Consider the following 19,152-nt stretch of genomic DNA (forward strand, 5'->3'; position numbering starts at 1 on the left):
ACTGCTACCACCCGACGCATTTCAAATTTCCCGCCTTCGCAGTGCTCGCGCGCCCCCTGACTGAAACTGCGCCAGCAGGAGTTCTGTTCTTTTTGTGCTTGTTTTCCCTCCCGCATCGCCGCCCGACGTTCACGAATGGCTGCGGCTTCTCGCTGGCGAAGTTCGGCGTCGGCGGCTCGCTTGCGGCGCTTGCGCTCAGCATCCGCAGCACGCCGCCGCGCCGCCTTCTCTTCCCGCGTAGACATTGTCGATGAAGTCGATGGTGAAACGTGAAACGTGCCGTGAACCCCCTGCCGCGGCTATGACGCAACGTGGAGCGGCTATGACGCAACGTGGCGCGGCTATGACGCAACACAATCCAACACAATCCACTTTAATCCAATCCAATCCAAATCCAAACCAATCCAATCCAAGCCAAGCCAATCCAATCCAATCCAATCCAAGCCAATTCAATCCAATCGAATCCAATCCAATGCCAGATCGACGGGGAGCGATGCGGACTACGGACGCCAACGCGGGTGACATCGTGAGTTACTGAAATGCTCTGCATTTAAAATAAATGAAACTGTTGGGGGAATGGAGGTATACACCTTTGCAAGTCTCGTGTCTTTAAAGCACGAAGCTCTGTAAGGCGTAAACGAGTGTCCCGGTGCTTTTTTAGTACGCGTTACGAAGCGCTCCAGCGCCAGGCGTAAACGAATGTCCCGGTGTTTTTTTTTTAATACGCGTTGCGTTTTAGCGCGAGGCGTAAACGAGTTTCCCGGCGTTTTAGTACCGTGGCTACATGAGACGAACGACGATGACGACGACGACAACGACAGGAGACGTCAACTGCCCCAGCCTTGTAAGGGGCTTCGCACCTTAAAGTGGGTCAGAATTCCTTCAGAGACAAATTTCAAGGTCCATGCATAAGTGGTTAAAACACTACGAGGATATTTGAAGACCAAGTGGCCGTAACGCGGACGAGCGATGAACACGAAGAAAATATTTGAATCTATTTTAGTGGTAATAGACTAGTGACACACACTGCATAAAAACACAGGCGCCCATAGCATAAAACAGTATCGACAGAGGCATCATGCAATATATACACTAAAATGCAGCCAGTAATGTCAAAAAACAAGACTTTCACTTATACAAATCGTGGGAATGGTCGTGTTCAAAAAAGTTGATAATGCTCCATACAGCAAGGTTTTAGTTGTATAATAAATTGAAAAAAAAAGAATGCTGTGCACACGCTAAAACACACAGAGACCTGCAAGCATATGAAATATAATTGTAACGTTCAGGCTATGGGTGATGACAGGCGACGGTGGTTGGCAGCACGAACGGCAAAACAGTTAGGTTGCAGGCATCTGCGTTTTCCCGGTTTCCTTTGGGTTGTTGTACTCTTTGCAAACCATTGAGCCATCATTTGATCCCACAATTCCACCGCCCACCGTCTTCTGACTCCTTGCGCTGCCTTTAGGGGTAGCACCCTTTGAACGCCTCGCCTCTCGTGATTTCTTGTCTGGGTCAGCAGAGGCACCAGGGCCCCCTTTGGGCACGGCAGCGGCTTCAAGCTTGACTGCTTCGTTTTGTACGCTTGGAGCTGAAGAAGACGTCGATTTGGCGCCCCCACCATTGCTTTTCGACTCACCATCCTTCGGGCGTTTGCGCTTCTTCTTGGGCTTGTCTATGTCTGCCGGGCTCTGTTGAGGAGTAGGCGTAGGAGAGGACTCTAGTTGGGCTGCACTTGGGGTTGGCACTGTCTCCGGTAACGAGAGCGTGGCGGTTTTGGGCTCCTGCTTGGGCGTCTCGTCCGACCCACCACTGCTGACAACTGTCTGAGACGCACTATATTTGAATGGTGCCGACGCCCTATCCCCAATATTGCAAACTATGGGGGATGCCACCGCGGCTGGCGAGTTAGGTGGGCAGTACAAAATCAACGTGTCTGCCGTGAAGCAGTGCCAGACGTCTGGCAGCAGCCTAGACTGGAAGACAGACGCGGCCAGGTGAGAGCCGCCGAGCAGGCTTCCGAGGCTTAGCAGCATGCAGAGCGTCCGGAAGGGGAACAGCTGCCCACGCTCGACGTCGTACAGCGGGAGCTTGAGCAGGACCGGGACACCCATCTGCGGCTCACCGCACGCGACTCGGGCCACGATTCCAACCAAGAAACCTGCGAGGAAGGGCGACGAGGGAGAACACCTCCTTCTCGAAAAAATGAAAGACAGAAATGCCGAGAACTGTTCTCCGCCTGTTCACCTGTTTAGCGCCTCAAATTTATTCAGTATGTTCAACCAACTAGCCCTGATCAGGCTTTTGTTCACCTAAGGTCGCTATTAACCGCTGTATTCCGGATCGTGCAATCTCAAAGTTAATCAATACGAACCTACTTTACTTTCCAAACGTCGGTTAAGCTACTGGAGTACTGCATACATTGTGGCTAATTGGGGTGCAAGCACTTTTTCGTCAACGCCCATGTGTATCTGGTTGGGCAGTGGTCCTGTTCGCCATATATGCGCAGTGTCATTACATCGTGTCGTTGTCAGGTGTCCTGTACACATTGCCAATTGAAACCACCTGGACACCGCCATGGTGGACTGCTTCATGCGTGCGCAGAATAAAGTACGGTGCAAATGACTTCAGAAATCTACTGAGCATGGGCGCAACAAACCAGAAATGAGGCAGCTGGGCTCTGCTTATTTGAAGTGGAGAGCTGTGTAGCAGCGCTTCAAGGCGAAAGCCTTCAGTGCTCCATTCAGCTAAAAAAGCTTCATCGTTCTCCAGTCACGAAAATTTCCGCCGCTGCAAAGACTAATAAATAAAGATACATCTGTAATTCGATGGTATTCGAGCACGTGCCTGCACAGGAGAAGTTTCGTTCCTTAGGAAGAGTGCTAGCACCGCACGTTTTTTTCTAACATTAACGTTATTTGCAAATATAGATACATAGCCACATGGAGGGATTGCAGAGGTTCGAGAGAACAGGAACCCATAGCTTTGAGCACACGGAATAATACACGCATTCCGGGATTATGCGTGCCAAGAGTCAGCACGTTTCGCGAAGGAAGTAAAAACCAGTCGAGGGCGATGCCAGCAAAGCGCCATAGTGCCATCTCTGCACGTTTCCAGATAGCACACCAACGATAGCTTACGACGCTGATCACGCCGGACTTTTGATTTGCCGAGTCAATAATGCAATCCCATTAAATTAGCTGTTGTCACAGAACAAGAACAGGCTGTATTGATATCACTTACCTATGACAGCCCCGTAGGCGTTGCTTTGGCTGCGCAGGAAGTACAGAGCGACAAACTGCGGGAAGAGCAGGACGTACACTAGGTCCGACGAGAGCGCCCAGAGGCGATACACCGACTCCACGCTCCAGGCCATGGCCGTAGCCACCGCACCGAGTAGGCAGAGCATGCAGCGAAGCACCGTGACAACCTCCATGTCAGACGCCTGCAGGAAAAGAAGCAGGTAGTGGGAATTTTCCGCTTAAGTGCCCGACGCTCAGCGATCGTGTTTTTTGCTGTTAAACCAACGTTGCTTAAAGTGGGAGTTAAAATACGAAGTAGGATCGGTCGCCGACGTCAATCGATCGAAGAGATCTAGTGAGATGATCGCTGAAACGATGACTCGCTGGCTCGTTGGCCGACGGCACATAGCCGACGATGGTCTACTCCAAGCAACCTCAAAATGTCCAATATGGACAATTTATTTACATTACGTATTTACAACTCTCATGGCTCGTGATCGCGAACAAGAGGTCGGACGAGGCCCGCATCAAGTCGGGGCTCGTCGCGCCCTCCTCTCCCTCTCTGTGCTCTCCGTTCCTCGGTTTTACCAACAAAACCCCGCCCACAAAAGGGACGTCACAACTTTTAGAGTGAGGATGGCTCATTGATTAGCCCACACTAGGCCACTGATTGGTCACCGTGACAAACAAAGCTAGGTGGGCTCAAAATAGTCACGTGGCCCACCGCTCACTCTAATGCATAAACCCAAAGGTATTCCGCAAAACACAGATATAACAGAAATGAAAACCAACCAACTAAAAACAGACATAACGATGGGAATCGGCTCTCAGGTGGCAGGTCTTAAAGTATTGTCCATACCACGCCGCCTATCATTGTGCCCTACGCCGCCAAAATTCATTTCCTTTGTTAACACGTGGAGCGCCTAACAAAGCCTGGTCGTCTACCCAACGACACATCCCATCCGCCATGTCGCCAGGCTCAGACGTGCGACGAACGGCAACTTCGCCCAGTAACTTTGAGCAGTGCAACTGTCATAGACAGAACGTCTGGTGACCTCTTCCCATGTTTGACCCAAGGTTTGACCCCTTGACCGACCTTCAGCTCCCGTCCGCTTCGGGGATTCTCGTGGCGGTAATCGCGGTCGTTAAAATGTCAACGGTCCCCCTCCGCCGGCTTCTCAAACGAACGCAAGGAAATCCTCCTTTGAAAGCTTATATCATCTTCAGCTATTCTGGGGCGACCGACGCGTTTGTATGCGTCGTCTCCGGGCCCGCTCGTCGGGTGGACACAAAAGCACGGCAAATAGCAAAGAAGCCTCCGCCGTTTCTCCTTATGCCCCTCGTGCCCAACTCAGCTCGGCCGGCGGGCAACCAAGCACAATACAGGTAAACAAGCTAACCCCCGCGAAAGATATCTAGTTGCGGGCGATTTTAATTAATAAGTAATCAATAACCCAAATTTAATTAATAATAATAATAATAATATTTATTAGTCAAACAGAAGTCATGTACATAATCAGGCCTACCTAAGCCGCAACGGGCTTGTCAGGCAGAGCCTGGCAGGCGACAAGCGTTAAAAAAATTATATATGTTACAGTACGCAGTACCAACCAAGAACAGATAACCATGCGGTATCCCCGAGATCTCTGGAAAGCACTAGCGCATGCGCCTTAAAGCCTTTTTCAGTTTATATTTCGAAGCATGCGCAAAAAAGTCAGATGGCAAAGTGTTAAATATAGCTGGCACATAATAACCGCGTGTTCTTTTCCCGTACCTTGTGGAACAACGAGGAATTGCGTATCGTTGCTTCGGTCTCAGGGACCGAGCAGGAGTGTAACACGTTTTGAATGTATTAATCCAAAAATGTTTTAAGATAACGGTTTCATTTAGGAGCGAGGTAAAATCGGGCAACATCAAGGTTTTGAATACATTGTCAATTAATTTGGGTAATTAATTAATTAATTACCCAAACTTCACAGGGGCCCTGCAGACAAAACACAAGTTTGGTTCCCTGGAAAGATGGCCTCGTTAGAATCATACTGACACCACTTATAAAGCACACTTCGCTGACATAAGCTATATAATTAGGAAAAAAGGGAATTGCCCTGGGACCCACTAGCTAATTTCCCGCAACAGAACCTGTGATGTCATATGTCGAGCTGTGCGATTGACTGAGACCGGCCAGAGCAAACACTAATTAGGCAGGGCTTATAAGCTTGCCGAACCAGCTATTTTCGCTTAAATATAACGGTTATTTATTTTAAAGCAGTAAGAAAGAATGGTCGGGTAAACAATGAAAGTTACGAAAATACACGTAAAAAAAAATTCCCCGCATTTCCCCGAGGGGAAGAATGTGAAAGTGCGAATGCACGAGTTGAATTTGCGCGGTTCGGTAATGTTCGCGAAAGAGAGATCACACACACACAAAACTACAAAGAAAGAAAGATGCATTTATTCACAGACACCTATTTGTGTTGTCGTTGTACTTGATTGCTAGAGCGGATCTCAGCTTTGAAATTTCGTGTCAGTACTCCTTTAAGCGGGTGCATTAGCCCTTCTCACGCCCGATTCCTGGCCAATCCCCCACGTGGGTATGTGCCATGTCAGCGGCCAGGCAGCGCGCGCCCATCTCCACCCGTTGCCAAGGAAGACGAGGAGATTCCTGGCCAATCCCCCACGTGGGTATGCTATGCGGACATCGCCGGTGGACGCAGGTTCAGGGTCGCTTAAGAAGTGCATTCGCACTTAATATAAGTACCGATGCGCACTGCTGTTGGTACTGGGCACACTATGCACGTTTTAGCTGCACAGCAGTCCGCCGCTTTAGAGTTGTCTTACACGACACTAGATGATTGGCGTAGCCGACGTCTTACGTGCCCTGTTTGCCAAGCATACCACATGTTTGACGAAACGATTACTTTCTAACGTAATAAAACATGCCAGGTGCAAATACGGTAGTTAAATATAAGAGACGATGAAAATCATGAAAATCGGTCGGCTGATGATCGAAGAGATGATCAGATGAAACGACGACTAGCTGGCTCGTTGGCCGACGGCACGTAGCCGACGACGGTCAATTCCAACCAAAAGCGAGACGTACAATATGTACACTTTGTTTACACTACGTATTTACAACTCTTAAGGCTCATCATCCCACAAAAGAGTTCGGGCAAGGCCCGCATTGAGCGGAGCTCGTCTCTTTCTCCCCTTCCAAAAACATCAAACGCCTCGGTTCTACGACCAAAAACCCCGCCCACAAAAGGGACGTCACAACTTGCTAGTAAGGATGGCCTATTGATTAACCAACACTAGGACACTGATTGACTGCAGCGACAAATGAAATAGGTGGGCACAACATAATCACGTGACCCACCTTTCACTCTCATAGCGAAACTTGAAGGTGTTCCGCAAACACAACTATGACACAAATAAAAAGCAACCAACTAAAAGCAAACCTACCACTGGCCATCGGCTCTCGAGCGACCCGTCTTAAAGTATTGTCCACACTGTACACGCTTGTTCGTGCCCTCTCCAACAAAATTTCCTTGGTCCGTAAACACGTCGAGGGCATAACAAAGCCCGCTCGCCTACCCACTAGAGAGTGTTAGTTTGGTTGTTTGGCCTCGCTAAGCTGCAGCGAAGCGGCGAACGATTTTCTCGTTTTAGTTACCCGTAATTAGAGGTGTGCGCCGTGTCGGTTTTGACCGGCGGCGGCGTGGTGGTCGTTTTTTGTCGGCGGCGGCGGCGTCGGCGGCGCGGCGCCGGGTATTCATCGGCGGCGGCGCACGGCCAATTTTTGTTGGCGGCGGCGGCGCCGGCGGCGCCGAAACCGGAACCGCAAATTAAAAAAAGGCCAGCCATTAAAAAAATCGTTCCGCTACATCCAACGCGATTTGGACAACATTCAGCTGTGGTGTCACAAGCGGCACATGTCATTAAACCTGAAAAAAACCTGTACACATGTGTTTTACGAAGAAAAGAAATGCCTCGAAAAATTTTTACGCTATAGACGGGTACTCGTTGCAAACTGTTGGTGAAAACTGACCAACGACTGTACTGCAGCATTCAGTTCCGAGTCCGCGAGCTCCTCCAGGTCGGAGACCCGGTAGTGCACAGTCTTCACAATGTCACGGCAGTTGACCAGCAAATCGTGGAGTCTTGGGACGCTTCCAAATCCGTCCTTGATGACCAAGTTGTGTAGGCCGTGCCCAACACACAGTAACCACAGGAACCATTCGGAAATAATCTTTGACTGTCGCCGCCTTCTTGCAGTCGTCTTGCAGTTTATGGACATCCATCAAGTGTCTGTGCATGTTCGACGTGCTTACGGTGCTCGCGTAGCGTTTCACGTTGCAGCTGCGGAGGAAACAGGCGATTATTTAAACTCTCACAACTAAACGATTAGGCTGCTCACAACAAACGGTTTGGCAGGCGCCTTGGTAGGCGTTATGAAATTCCGCCCCCCCACCCCCCCCCCCCGGCCCCCTCACCCGAACCCGAAACTATGCTAATTCCTGCGAGGTGATATGCGCGCATTTCACGGTCAATTTCAACGTATGTGAACTCTGAACTCTAGACGGGCGTCCTGATGTACGGTCGCGAAAACGGCAGCCGGTCTCGCGAGCACAACAGCTGAGGAGCGCACTGCACGGTATTAAGTCTCACAAATTTCACAATTCCTACGAGGCGCCAGCCAACGGTTCAGTTACTTAGAGAAACAAAGGGGCGCTACTTACGATTCGAAAGGCTTTGAGTCTTCCTTCTTTGAGGAGTTGGTCAAGCAGCTCTTGCAGTAGTAGTCCGTTCCAACTGTCTTCTGCTTTCCCCCCGTGATGTATGCTAGGCGTCCAAAATGTTTCCAAACAAAACTACACTTCCCCTTCGAATGCAAAGGAACAATCCGAAAACTTCCAATCGGCATCTTAAACACATCGGGGCCAGGAATTTCTTCCTCGCAACAAGTTGCAGATATGTCGCCGATTCCATCCGCAACCTCAGTACACGCGACCGTCAAGCCGTCATTCCGGCGTTTCGAGGCCGTGGCTACCGTAGCAGAGGCCGCTGCTTCTCGTTGCGCCATTTTGCGCGCGAAAGAGTAGTTAGGCAATCCCACGTTGCTCTGGCTAGAGACGACACGCATGCGCAGATGAGCGGAGAGCAGGGTTGCTTTTGTTTTCTGTTGCTTCATTATTCTCCTACGTGACATTGAAAAATGCCCGAGGCATGAAAAAAAATTTGAACAAAACACGAAATCTCAAACAAAGCTGGATTAATTTTTAAAAGTCATTTTTATTCTATATACGTAAATGCCGCGCCGATCACGCCGAAACAATACGTCGGCGGCGGCGGCGGCGGCGCGCCGATCAGTTAGTGTCGGCGGCGGCGGCGCGGCCAGAACAGTCGGCGGCGGCGCGCCGACGTCTCGGCGCACACCTCTACCCATAATGCGCAGCAGACCAGACTTTTCGGCATGGAGGAAATACCTTTTCTTTCCTCCATGGTTTTCGGACTAGCAGCGCTGCCTGGCCAAGCTTGGCACAATGAAACAGAACCGAAAACTATTTCGCCACTTTAACAAAGTAAAACCAGTACGTATAGCTTCGTTTATTAAGTATTGACACGTACCATCGTATTGCATTACTGGTCAATTACATTGATTGAAAAATAAGTTTTGAACTTGATAGCCACCCAATAGCCAACAAAGTTGCGTTTCAGGTCCGTTCAAATCCGAGAATGGTGAGCTCGTGCTGCACGGCGTTCTTTAACACTTCGCCCCATGCACCCTGGTTTTCAAATTGGTTCACAGTCGGCACTTCTCGCAGCAAGCACAGGTCCTCGTCGATGAAGACCTGCTTTCGCGGTTTGCGCGTCAAACAAAAGCCTCAAGCCGCGGCGCTCGTCGCAGGCGTGGTGTCTTTGGAGGCAGCCTTCTTAGAATAAGCCAAGTCGTCGCGGGCGCGTGAGAAAGCGCCCGCAGCGCCCCGCCGCGCTAGTGGAAAAGGTCGCGACGGTCCGCTAAGGCTGCGCTTTAGCGGACCGTGTTTTTCGCTCCGCGAGTCCGCTTAGCCGCTAAGCGGAGAGCGCATGCGCATTCGCACTTCCGCTGCTCTTAGCTGCTGAGCGGAGCGTAAAAACGCCAAACTAAAACTCTCTATTGACGCATCCCAGCCACCGAGTCGCCAGGTTCAGACGTCGAGCTAATGGAAACTTCGCCCAGTAGCTTTGAGCTGTGTAACCGTGGTAGACGGAACGTCTAGTGCCCCCCTTAATATTTTTGACTACCTGAATGACCTCCAGCTCCAGTCCGCTGCGGGCATTCTCATGGTGGTAAACGCGGTCGCTAAACTTCATTGGCCAGCCTCCACCAGTTTCCAGACAGAAAATGCTCCTTCAAAAGCCAACATGGCTTTTAACTATCCTGCAGTGACCGGCGCCACCTTTGCGTAAGTCCTCCCTGAGCCTGCCCGTCGGGTGAACACAAAAGCGGGGCGGACAAAAAGAGACTTCCGCGGATTCTCTTCACGCCTCTCGCGCCCAAGTCAGCTCGGTTGACGTGAAAACAAAGACAATGCAGGTAAACACACTATACGCTACGAACGATACCTAGATGCCGGGCGGTATTAATCAAGTGAGGTGCGCGAACTTAACAACGGTCAGCAACGAAGCAACGGCGGATAATGGTCCAGGGCTCAGGCAGTTGCGCCACCTGGGGGGACTGACGGTAAACAAGGCTGCAGAAACTAATGACGCAGTGGAAGTTCGTTTGAATACCAGTCCTTGGGACTTCATGGCAGATATCACAAAAACACACGATTTGGCGGGAAAATCAAAATTTCAACCTAAATTGATTAATTTCTCAGTGAACACGGCATCGTTTGCCGCCGGACAGGCGCTGGGGGCACTATAAAGCACGAAATCTTTTGAATAAAACAAACTTGTATTTTGTCTGCGTGGCCCCGTTAAGGAAGAAATTTAATATCTATTTGAGCAAAGATCTTCCACTATGGTGTCAGGCACTGCCAAGCCCATGGCAAGTAACATCAGCCTTTAAAGAGACCCTGCAGCAGTTACCATCGACTACTCGGAATGTATCTTGGGGTAAAGTCTATTGTCTCAGCAATCTCCTCCCGCAATTGATGGGTGGTAAAACGTTTATTGAGCTTAACGGGAGGGGGTAGAAGTCTGTGGTTAGCTTCCTAAGTCCAGGAGGCATCTTGTCCGGGCCGCCTCCAGGGCGCGACCTGGCGCTCCGGTGCAGAGCTGGCCAGCTCGGACTATCACTGCTCAGGGGAAGGAGAGGGGTGGGGATGTGGGTGTTGGTGGCAGGAAAAGACAAGGTGGTAGGTTTTGAGAGGAATGTGGTAATGTGGGCAGTCGGGTGGGAAGACAGAAGGGGAAATGTGGGGACTAGGATGATGTGGCTGTAGAAGGCTTCGGTCTGTAATCGGCGGAGGATATAGGCGTGTTGGGCGGGGAGGGAAGGGCGGTTGCTGCACAGCGCCAACTACGACGCCTCGTCACAAGAAATGCGAGAAATAAGCCGCGAAGTTGACCAGCGACAGCCAACAAGACAGCCATGGCCGCATTGACGTCGTTTAGGCCATGCCAAGGGTGCATACTGAGGGAAATTGAAGACAGCGTGGTTGGTTTTTCCGCATATTGCACAGCGATTTGCGCACTCAACGCTTAACGTGCACGTTTAACATCTGTCTCAGGTATTCCTGGCAGTGTCATCTAAACGTCGCGTAGGTTTGCTTCCACTGCTTAAAGAGTGTTGCACGGTCCCTTTAAGCAAGTTTGCCCTGACTGCCTGGATGCCTAGGGAATGCTTCGCTTCCATCCTGGCCATCCTGCAACCATTGGCCAACTTTCGTCCCACCGCGAACGCCAAGAAGGTTGTAAAGCTGCGTAAGTCATTGCTAGAATGTTTGGGAGGGGCAAGTGGCCCTGAAATCCGTTGCTCTGAAATGTAACATAATGACCTAGTGATAAATATCCGCGGCTTCATAACCTGCGTGCCCAGGCAGATCGCAATGCGTCGTACTTAATGTGTCACAAGAAAGGATATACCCCAGCTATTGTACTGTCCACCCTGGCTCTGGAAGTGGATTAGTAATACCATTCTAACACCATACTAACGAGAGGGTTGCAATCGAATCTCTATCATGAGTCTGGTAGACATGTTGCTTTAAAATGCAAAAGCAAACCGACATCAAATATTTCATGAGTGTTTCGTGAGTCAAAGAACACGACCAGCGTTCTTCTTCCGGGAAGCAGCTCCTGTCTGGAACAAGAAATATCTTTCTACAGCTCGATCAACAACGTAACCAAGACAAGACCGCTGCTGTGAAGTCTGCAGCCTTCTGCTCCGACAAAGTCTGCCCCGACAAAAAAGGAGCATTACCATAGCCATGGCGCCATGTTACTACCTCCCTTGTCATGTGGTAGGAGACAGCTGCCATTGGGGCGCCGACGAGCTCCTCAAAGACGAGTAAGCCAGCTAGGCTACCATGGTACAGTGAAAGCTCGTTAATTCGAATTTCGCGGGGACGCTCAATGAGTTCGGATTAAACCGAATTCTAACTAACGAAACATTACTTGAAAAGACCGCAAGAATGAACTTTTTTCTGATACCGGTCCCCCTAGCGGCCGCGACGGCGAACCTGAACTGGCCGCCAGGCACGCCCCAAAAATGTTTGGCTTTCGGGGAGACGGCTATGTACGATACATACACGATACATAGACGCCTATGAATCGTGACCGGACCATGACTGTCAGAATTTATGAGGTGCGAATTAACTAGCGTTCACGGTGTATTGCCGCATGTGTAGTGCTAGCCGTCGCTCTTTCTTCTTACGCTTCAAAACCGCACGGCGTGCGTTTCTTGTTATATCGCGCCGATGAAGTCACTCTTTTCCAAAAATTGTGAGAATAATCCCGACGGTGATTTTGCGACCTTTGAGTGTCCGTCGAAACTTGAATGACATTGTTCGTGCACCGCATCTACAGCGTTGCGAAAGCCGAAGGGTGCAGGCCACGGAGCCCGCAACGTAGACCCTAACGTGAGAGAAATAAATTAAAAATGATATATTACACCTGTCAACACCAAACAGTGCACGAAATACAGTTAGCGGGAACGAACATGCGTTCAGTGTGAACCGTGCTGTGCGTTTTTACACGTGAATGAAGTGCGTCAAATGTCGGCGCAAGTTTTCTTATGCCCGCGCCGCACGTTCCGCGTCGGGAGCTGTTTCATTCTCAAGTAGCAAACGACATACGACGCGCGCGCCATTTGGCCTGTGGCGGCGGTTCCACACGGTTCGGGGCAGCCTTCTCGGCCTAGAGACGTTTAGGCTTACTACTGCGGCGAGTATCTGATGGCCTCTTTCACAAGTTGCGCGGGTGACAATGATGCAGTTGAATCCCGATGTAGCGAAGTCACCCGGAGCTGCGAATTATTTCGTTAAATAGAGAAACTAGTGTTTCGTTAAACTGAAAACTTCATGATATCGGGATTATCATATTACAAGCAGTTGACTCCACTTAGATGTTTTAAGAGAGGCGCATACGAGCAGCAGCAATTGCGGCGGCCGCGCCGCTCGCCTGGCGATAATTTAGCAATGCGCTAAGAGTCCGCGGTGAAAATGAGAAACGCTAGTGGTTCCTGGAAGAACCATTTTCTTTTCTGGCAAAAAGTCTGTGAAACTTGTTCGACTTACCAGGAGCTCGATTTAACAGAGCTGCCCCGAAAAAGGTTTCTTTGCACGCCCAGATACACCCAAATATTTACACGTCATGATGGTTAGTAAAGTAGTCTTACAATGAGGAAAAATGGCAACAGAAACAATTTATTTGGCTCAACTTAAACTGTCTTCAAGTACTGTAGCTTGGTTTAAGCCAGTCTTAATGGACGTTTGTTGCTGCTGTGCAAATCGGCGAGCAGCTACAAATGATGACATTTTGCCCAGTGACCGCTGACCTTCTTCCCTCGGTCACCACCCATCCCCTGAGTAAGCCCTCGGGGGAATAAAAGTTTTCTCTTTCTCTCTCTCTCTCGCTCTCTCTCTCTCTCTCTCTCTCTCGCTCGCTCGCTCTCTCACACACCTGGTGATCTGTGCAGGCTCCGTGCTTTTGGGGAAGGGGGGGGGGGGGAGGTGGAAACGGCGGCTTTATCAGCGGGTCTTGTATTATCGCTTCCCTCGTTCTCTTATTCCATGGCGCAGAGACACAGATTGGCTTCGCGCCGTTACCGCATTTTCTTTTAATTTTTTAGCGTGCAGCCCTCTGGCGCCCGGTACCCGCGATTCGCAGCGGCGACTGGCGGCGTCCGTCGAGACCGAGTAACCCATTGAGCGAACGAGGCATCAAGGCAGAAAGACAACGGAAAGAAGCGTCTGGCGGAAATGTGAAGAGGGCGGCACGCGCAGGTATATAGAGTCATCTCTCCCACTGCCTCCTCACTCTTTCCCTATGCGTCGCCGCAGAAAGCGCCCTCCCTCTTACATTTTCCCCAGAGGTGCTCCAGCGGCACCCAGCCGAACAAATTGGACTTGACATGTGCGCGGGATATTCAAACAATATTTGCAACAACAAACTCGGCGGGACCACGCGCTGCGAGACGACAGATTAGCGCGCGCCGCCGTGCGCTCGCGGTTATCACGCGATAAATTCCTGAGGCGCACCGGACATTTGGCGTGACCGGAAATACTACAGTTCGCTCAGGGTACAAATTTCGCATTAGGGAGTATACTAATCGTCAGTGCTTTTCTTGCTTTCCCTTCGGTCGGGTGAATACCCCGAATGCGCCGGCGGTGGCGGTCACCTGTGAGGCGGTTCGTCTCAGGCGGATTTTTCCTTTTGCATTTAGTTAGAGGAAAACAAAACAAACGTACCCGTGTTATTCGGAATATCCGAGAGTTCGGCTTAACCAAGTTCGTCTTAACGGGAGCGCACTGTACTTTGCTTTCCTAAAGAGCGCAAACACTCGTTGTACGTTTCAAGTGCATCTCAGTGAGACTTTCATACAATTTCACAATCAGGAGCCCGTCATACATCTGTGGCCCACACATGCTATAATGCTTTAACCAGTGTCTACGCCTTTGCCGGAATCCAATCCCGGTATCGAGAACGCACCGTGGGTCTGAGCAGGATGCAGTAGACGTTGTGGGCGATGAGCGATGAGGCGCTCAGCATGGAGGAGTCCACGGACGACATGACCGCCGCTGTGATGGCCAGCTGGCCAACGATGGTCATGTCTTCCGGAATCAGGTAGTGCATCGTGAGTGGCAGCACGTGTTTCCGGTGGTCGTTCATCAGGTTGAACGGCCCCGGGTAGCCGGCCATTGTGAAGTCTGCTCGCGAGATACCACGAAGAAAAATGTAGGATACACCGTTGAAAGGGCCCGTGGACACAAAATGCAAGTTTGGCTCACGATAAAGGCTATGCCAACGATGATGCCAATTTTACAGCACACTTCAAACAAATAACGGAAAACAGCTGAAGCAGTGGCGACTCCGCACGCACTTTTCGGCAACTTCTCTGTGACGTCACGGAGTCTTGTTTGTGCGACTGGCGGCCGCCGCCCTCAGCCACCGCGAAAGAACACGACTGACCGATTGCATCGGGGCCTCCAGTTTCATTTGACCGTATCACTTGAATGCTAACATGCAGCTAGCACACTGAACACTATGTTTTAGTGCTGGCCCATAGTACTTGACTCCGGACCACATGACGTCATTGTTACGCGAAATTTGAGTTTTTCTATATATCTTGCATTTTTTTCATTTAAAATACCTCTTTCGCGGCTGGAATGGGGCTGAGTGAGTTACCAAAAGCTAGCTCTTAAACTTTAAAACTAAGTGGTATTTTGTCTTCACCACCACTATAAGCATTTATGGGGAGACTTTTTCATCGCACAGTAAGTAAATGAGCAATTCCTCGTACCTTGGCCCATTGTGGGTCTCAGGGCAAACCTATAGCTTAGGCTCTCAATCAACTCTCATCACATTATGTAAAAAGAAGAAGGAAATTAGAACTGTTGCAGCAATGATAACTATAGCTCTATCCAGCAGTGGTAGATAACTGACAAGCTCTGCTAGAACGCTCGAGCTGCTCCAAAGACTACGCACTCAGGCAATAATGTCGCCAAAGCGAGTTATTCAAGTTGGCTACAACATCGTTATTACACCTACCTCTCTCCCAGCATGGCAAGGAGTGTTAATGCCTGCTTGCAAAAAAAAAAACAAATTTTATCTACGTTCACCAGCTAGCTGAAGAGCTTACCAACGCAAAATTAATCTAGAAAAAGCCTCCGCATCTGGTCACTGCAGTATAACAAAATACAAGGTTCTTGCTTCTGTTAATGGTGGAGATTATTAAAAAATTGCACCCGATACAACTTAGTGGGAAATCTTCTGCACCAGCGGAGCTGCGGTTCTCTTGTTTCGGCTCGAACGTCAGCGGGGCTCGCTTCAGGACAGCAGCGCCGCCGGCGCGCAAATTATACGATTCGGGCAGACGAATCGGCTGCTAACCCTCAGTGGCGGAAGGATCCCTCCACTTTCCCTCCCCTAGTGTGAGGCAGAGGAACCCGCTAGGCGAGACCACTTCGCCGTCTATTAGTGGGTCTGGTGACCTTCTCTTACATCTACGTGACGCACGACTCTCAGCAGACGGACGGGAAGACTAGACCTACAACAGCCATGAAGCAGCCGGCTTGAAGACCAGGAGTTTGATGTCTCGTGCCAGGCCGGCTGCGAAGGCACGCGGCCTACCCACAGCTCATTCTCTTTCTTCTCCCCTTGCGTATCCCCTTTATTTCAATGCAGTTTAGCCTGGATTAACAAACCTCTATGTAACGAATTCCTAGATTTAACGAAGTGTTTCCATTCACCTTTTCCAGCCCCATTGAAAACCACGTGTTTGCGAGTTCTGTATAGCGAAGGCTCTACGACGGTTAACCTTTGTGCAACGAATTGCTACGCTGATTAGCCATTCTTTTTTGCACTTTTTCGTTAACAAATAGGCTGCAGAAATGCACTAATTTATCGAACTTCGCCCGCAGAACAAACTGCCGTGCGTTTCCAGTGTCAGGGCGGTGTCAATCAGGTGCTGGGCCTGCCTGCCGGCGTGCAGCCTCGCGTCTGCACTGCTTTCGGTGAAGTAGGTTTGTTTGGGATGAGTGCTGCCAGAAAACGAAAAGTTCTGTCTTTTGAAGACAAGCTTGCAGTTTTAAATGTTGTCTTCTGCGGCAAGAAAGAAGAACGTCACCGGCTGGTGCAGTTTTCCAGGTAGCATCCGCTGAACAATCTTGAGGGCGGCAAAGAGCATCAAGTTCGCGAGAAGGCGCCCTTTCAGCGTAAGTTCGGTCCTTGAAACGGGTTAAGGCACCGAAAAGTGTGAAAACGCAAAAAGTGATACTTATATTACGGTAGTGAATACGAATGTAAGTTACCTTGTTTCTTTGGAGTGCCGTGTAGTGAGTAAGTTCGTAGTAAAGCAGCACGCACGAATCACGCAGTCTTTCACTGTGAAATAAATTCTTTAAGGGTGAGTTCACCATCACCGATGTCTAATTTTGTATTAGTTACTGCTTTATACAGGCAGACCCTAACTCGAAACATGCATGTAACGAAACTTTGCGTTTAACGAAAAATTGCGAATTTTTGTCGACCTCGTTATATCCAGGTTTGACTAAACATTTTCGCCACCACCACAACCGAGCGATAAAAGCCTTTGACATATTATCTTCAAGCCTATAGCATTTACTGGAATCGGCGTCCTGCAGCATTCTGCAGCTGCGTTTAGAAGGCGTGGCAAGCGTGAAGACTAACGCACTAGCACTTCTTGCGGCGGCGCCTGTGATGACCGGTGGGATGGCCAAGAGTAGGCAGCCCACCGCAGAAACGTACGACAGCATCTTGGCGGTGAAGATGGAATCGGAACTGAGGATACGTTGGAAGTAGACCTGCGCAGTGAACCAAGCAGAAAAGGTTATTGTCAACTTCCTGGTACATTGCTGTGTTTTTGAACGGGAGAAAGTTTCTACACAGTGGCAAGAAAAGAATCAGGCAAAGCGTGGTAAATAGCGAGATGTGCTAGCATTTCTTTGCGTCAGTCTCCCGTTCGTCGTCCTTGGAAAAGCAGGCATGGCGCAGGGAACCACTGCGAATTACCTTGCCGAACAGCCGTTCTGTTTCTTTTAAAGAAGAACCACTTTTCTAGCTTCATTCTACTGCTAGTTTCGGCTGAAGAGAACAGTCAGCTAAAAAAAACACTCCTGCCGGAAGAGCGCGTGCAAACATCCCCAACTTTGGGCCTAATAATGTTATCTTTGTTTAGCAGAATGACTACCGTGTTTTATGTCAAGTGCGATTAGCCAGTGGCATAGACAAATTTTTTTCGGGAGTGTTATACCCGCCCGTAAAAACATTTAAGAGAAGACAGCCTGCGGACAAACAGCATCTTGTTTTCGTACTCTTATCTTCCTCCCGTTTTTAGATTTAAATTTATAAAGTGTAATAAGCATGGACAAAAAAAATGGCCGCCATCCCACCCTGTGAAAGCGGGTGTCCATTAAAGCTGTTAAACCATTACACCATTAAACCATTAAACCATTACACATGCTGAAGGGGAAGAGTATGGAATGTTCCTGGTTGTCTGGGCGGGCTTGTGGTATTGCGCTAGGCTTCTCTGGCGGAAAATGATGCGTCGAGCCTAGCCTGGCGCGTGCGCTCACCTTCGAATGACATCACACCCCTTTTTCGAGGGCAGTTGCGAACCTAATCTTTACGAGGAACACATGAGGTGAGTGGGTCTCCCATTGTTCATAGGCGCCTCATCAGCCATCATGTGGTTTCGATGCATGTTTTGTGGTTTTTTCCCCACACGAATACTGAGTTCTATGCTGTACGCCTGCCTAGTCTGACGCATGCGCTCGCCCTCGAATGACGTCACACCCCTTTTCGAGGGCAGTTGCAAACCTAATCTTTACGAGGAACACATGGGGGAGGAGGGCTCCCATTGTTCATAGGCGCCTTATCAACCTGCATGTGGTTTCGATGGATGTTTTGTGGTTTTTTCCCCACACGAATACTGAGTTCTATGCTGTACGCCTGCCTAGTCTGACGCATGCGCTCGCCCTCGAATGACGTCACACCCCTTTTCGAGGGCAGTTGCAAACCTAATCTTTACGAGGAACACAGGAGGGCTCCCATTGTTCATAGGCGCCTTATCAACCTGCATGTGGTTTCGATGGATGTTTTGTGGTTTTTTCCCCACACGAATACTGAGTTCTATGCTGTACGCCTGCCTAGTCTGACGCATGCGCTCGCCCTCGAATGACGTCACACCCCTTTTCGAGGGCAGTTGCAAACCTAATCTTTACGAGGAACACAGGAGGGCTCCCATTGTTCATAGGCGCCTTATCAACCTGCATGTGGTTTCGATGGATGTTTTGTGGTTTTTTCCCCACACGAATACTGAGTTCTATGCTGTACGCCTGCCTAGTCTGACGCATGCGCTCGCCCTCGAATGACGTCACACCCCTTTTCGAGGGCAGTTGCAAACCTAATCTTTACGAGGAACACATGGGGGAGGAGGGCTCCCATTGTTCATAGGCGCCTTATCAACCTGCATGTGGTTTCGATGGATGTTTTGTGGTTTTTTCCCCACACGAATACTGAGTTCTATGCTGTACGCCTGCCTAGTCTGACGCATGCGCTCGCCCTCGAATGACGTCACACCCCTTTTCGAGGGCAGTTGCAAACCTAATCTTTACGAGGAACACAGGAGGGCTCCCATTGTTCATAGGCGCCTTATCAACCTGCATGTGGTTTCGATGGATGTTTTGTGGTTTTTTTCCCCACACGAATACTGAGTTCTATGCTGTACGCCTGCCTAGTCTGACGC

General features: G+C 49.8%; 1 protein-coding gene across 1 annotated transcript; it reads right to left on the reverse strand.

Moving 5' to 3' along the window:
• Nucleotides 1-1,284: 1,284 nt before the first annotated feature.
• On the reverse strand, nt 1,285-17,161 carry LOC144178951 (high-affinity choline transporter 1-like). The gene is made up of 4 exons (XM_077707102.1): nt 17,080-17,161; nt 14,376-14,593; nt 3,244-3,445; nt 1,285-2,161 (listed from the first exon to the last, which is right to left on the reverse strand). Exons 1-4 carry the CDS (start codon nt 17,159-17,161, stop codon nt 1,341-1,343), a joined length of 1,323 nt encoding a protein of 440 aa, XP_077563228.1. The 3' UTR covers nt 1,285-1,340.
• Nucleotides 17,162-19,152: the final 1,991 nt, after the last annotated feature.

Source organism: Haemaphysalis longicornis, unplaced genomic scaffold (genome assembly GCF_048455015.1).
Source record: "Haemaphysalis longicornis isolate Haplotype H1 unplaced genomic scaffold, Haemaphysalis longicornis Haplotype H1 scaffold_4, whole genome shotgun sequence".
Lineage (NCBI taxonomy): Eukaryota > Metazoa > Arthropoda > Arachnida > Ixodida > Ixodidae > Haemaphysalis > Haemaphysalis longicornis.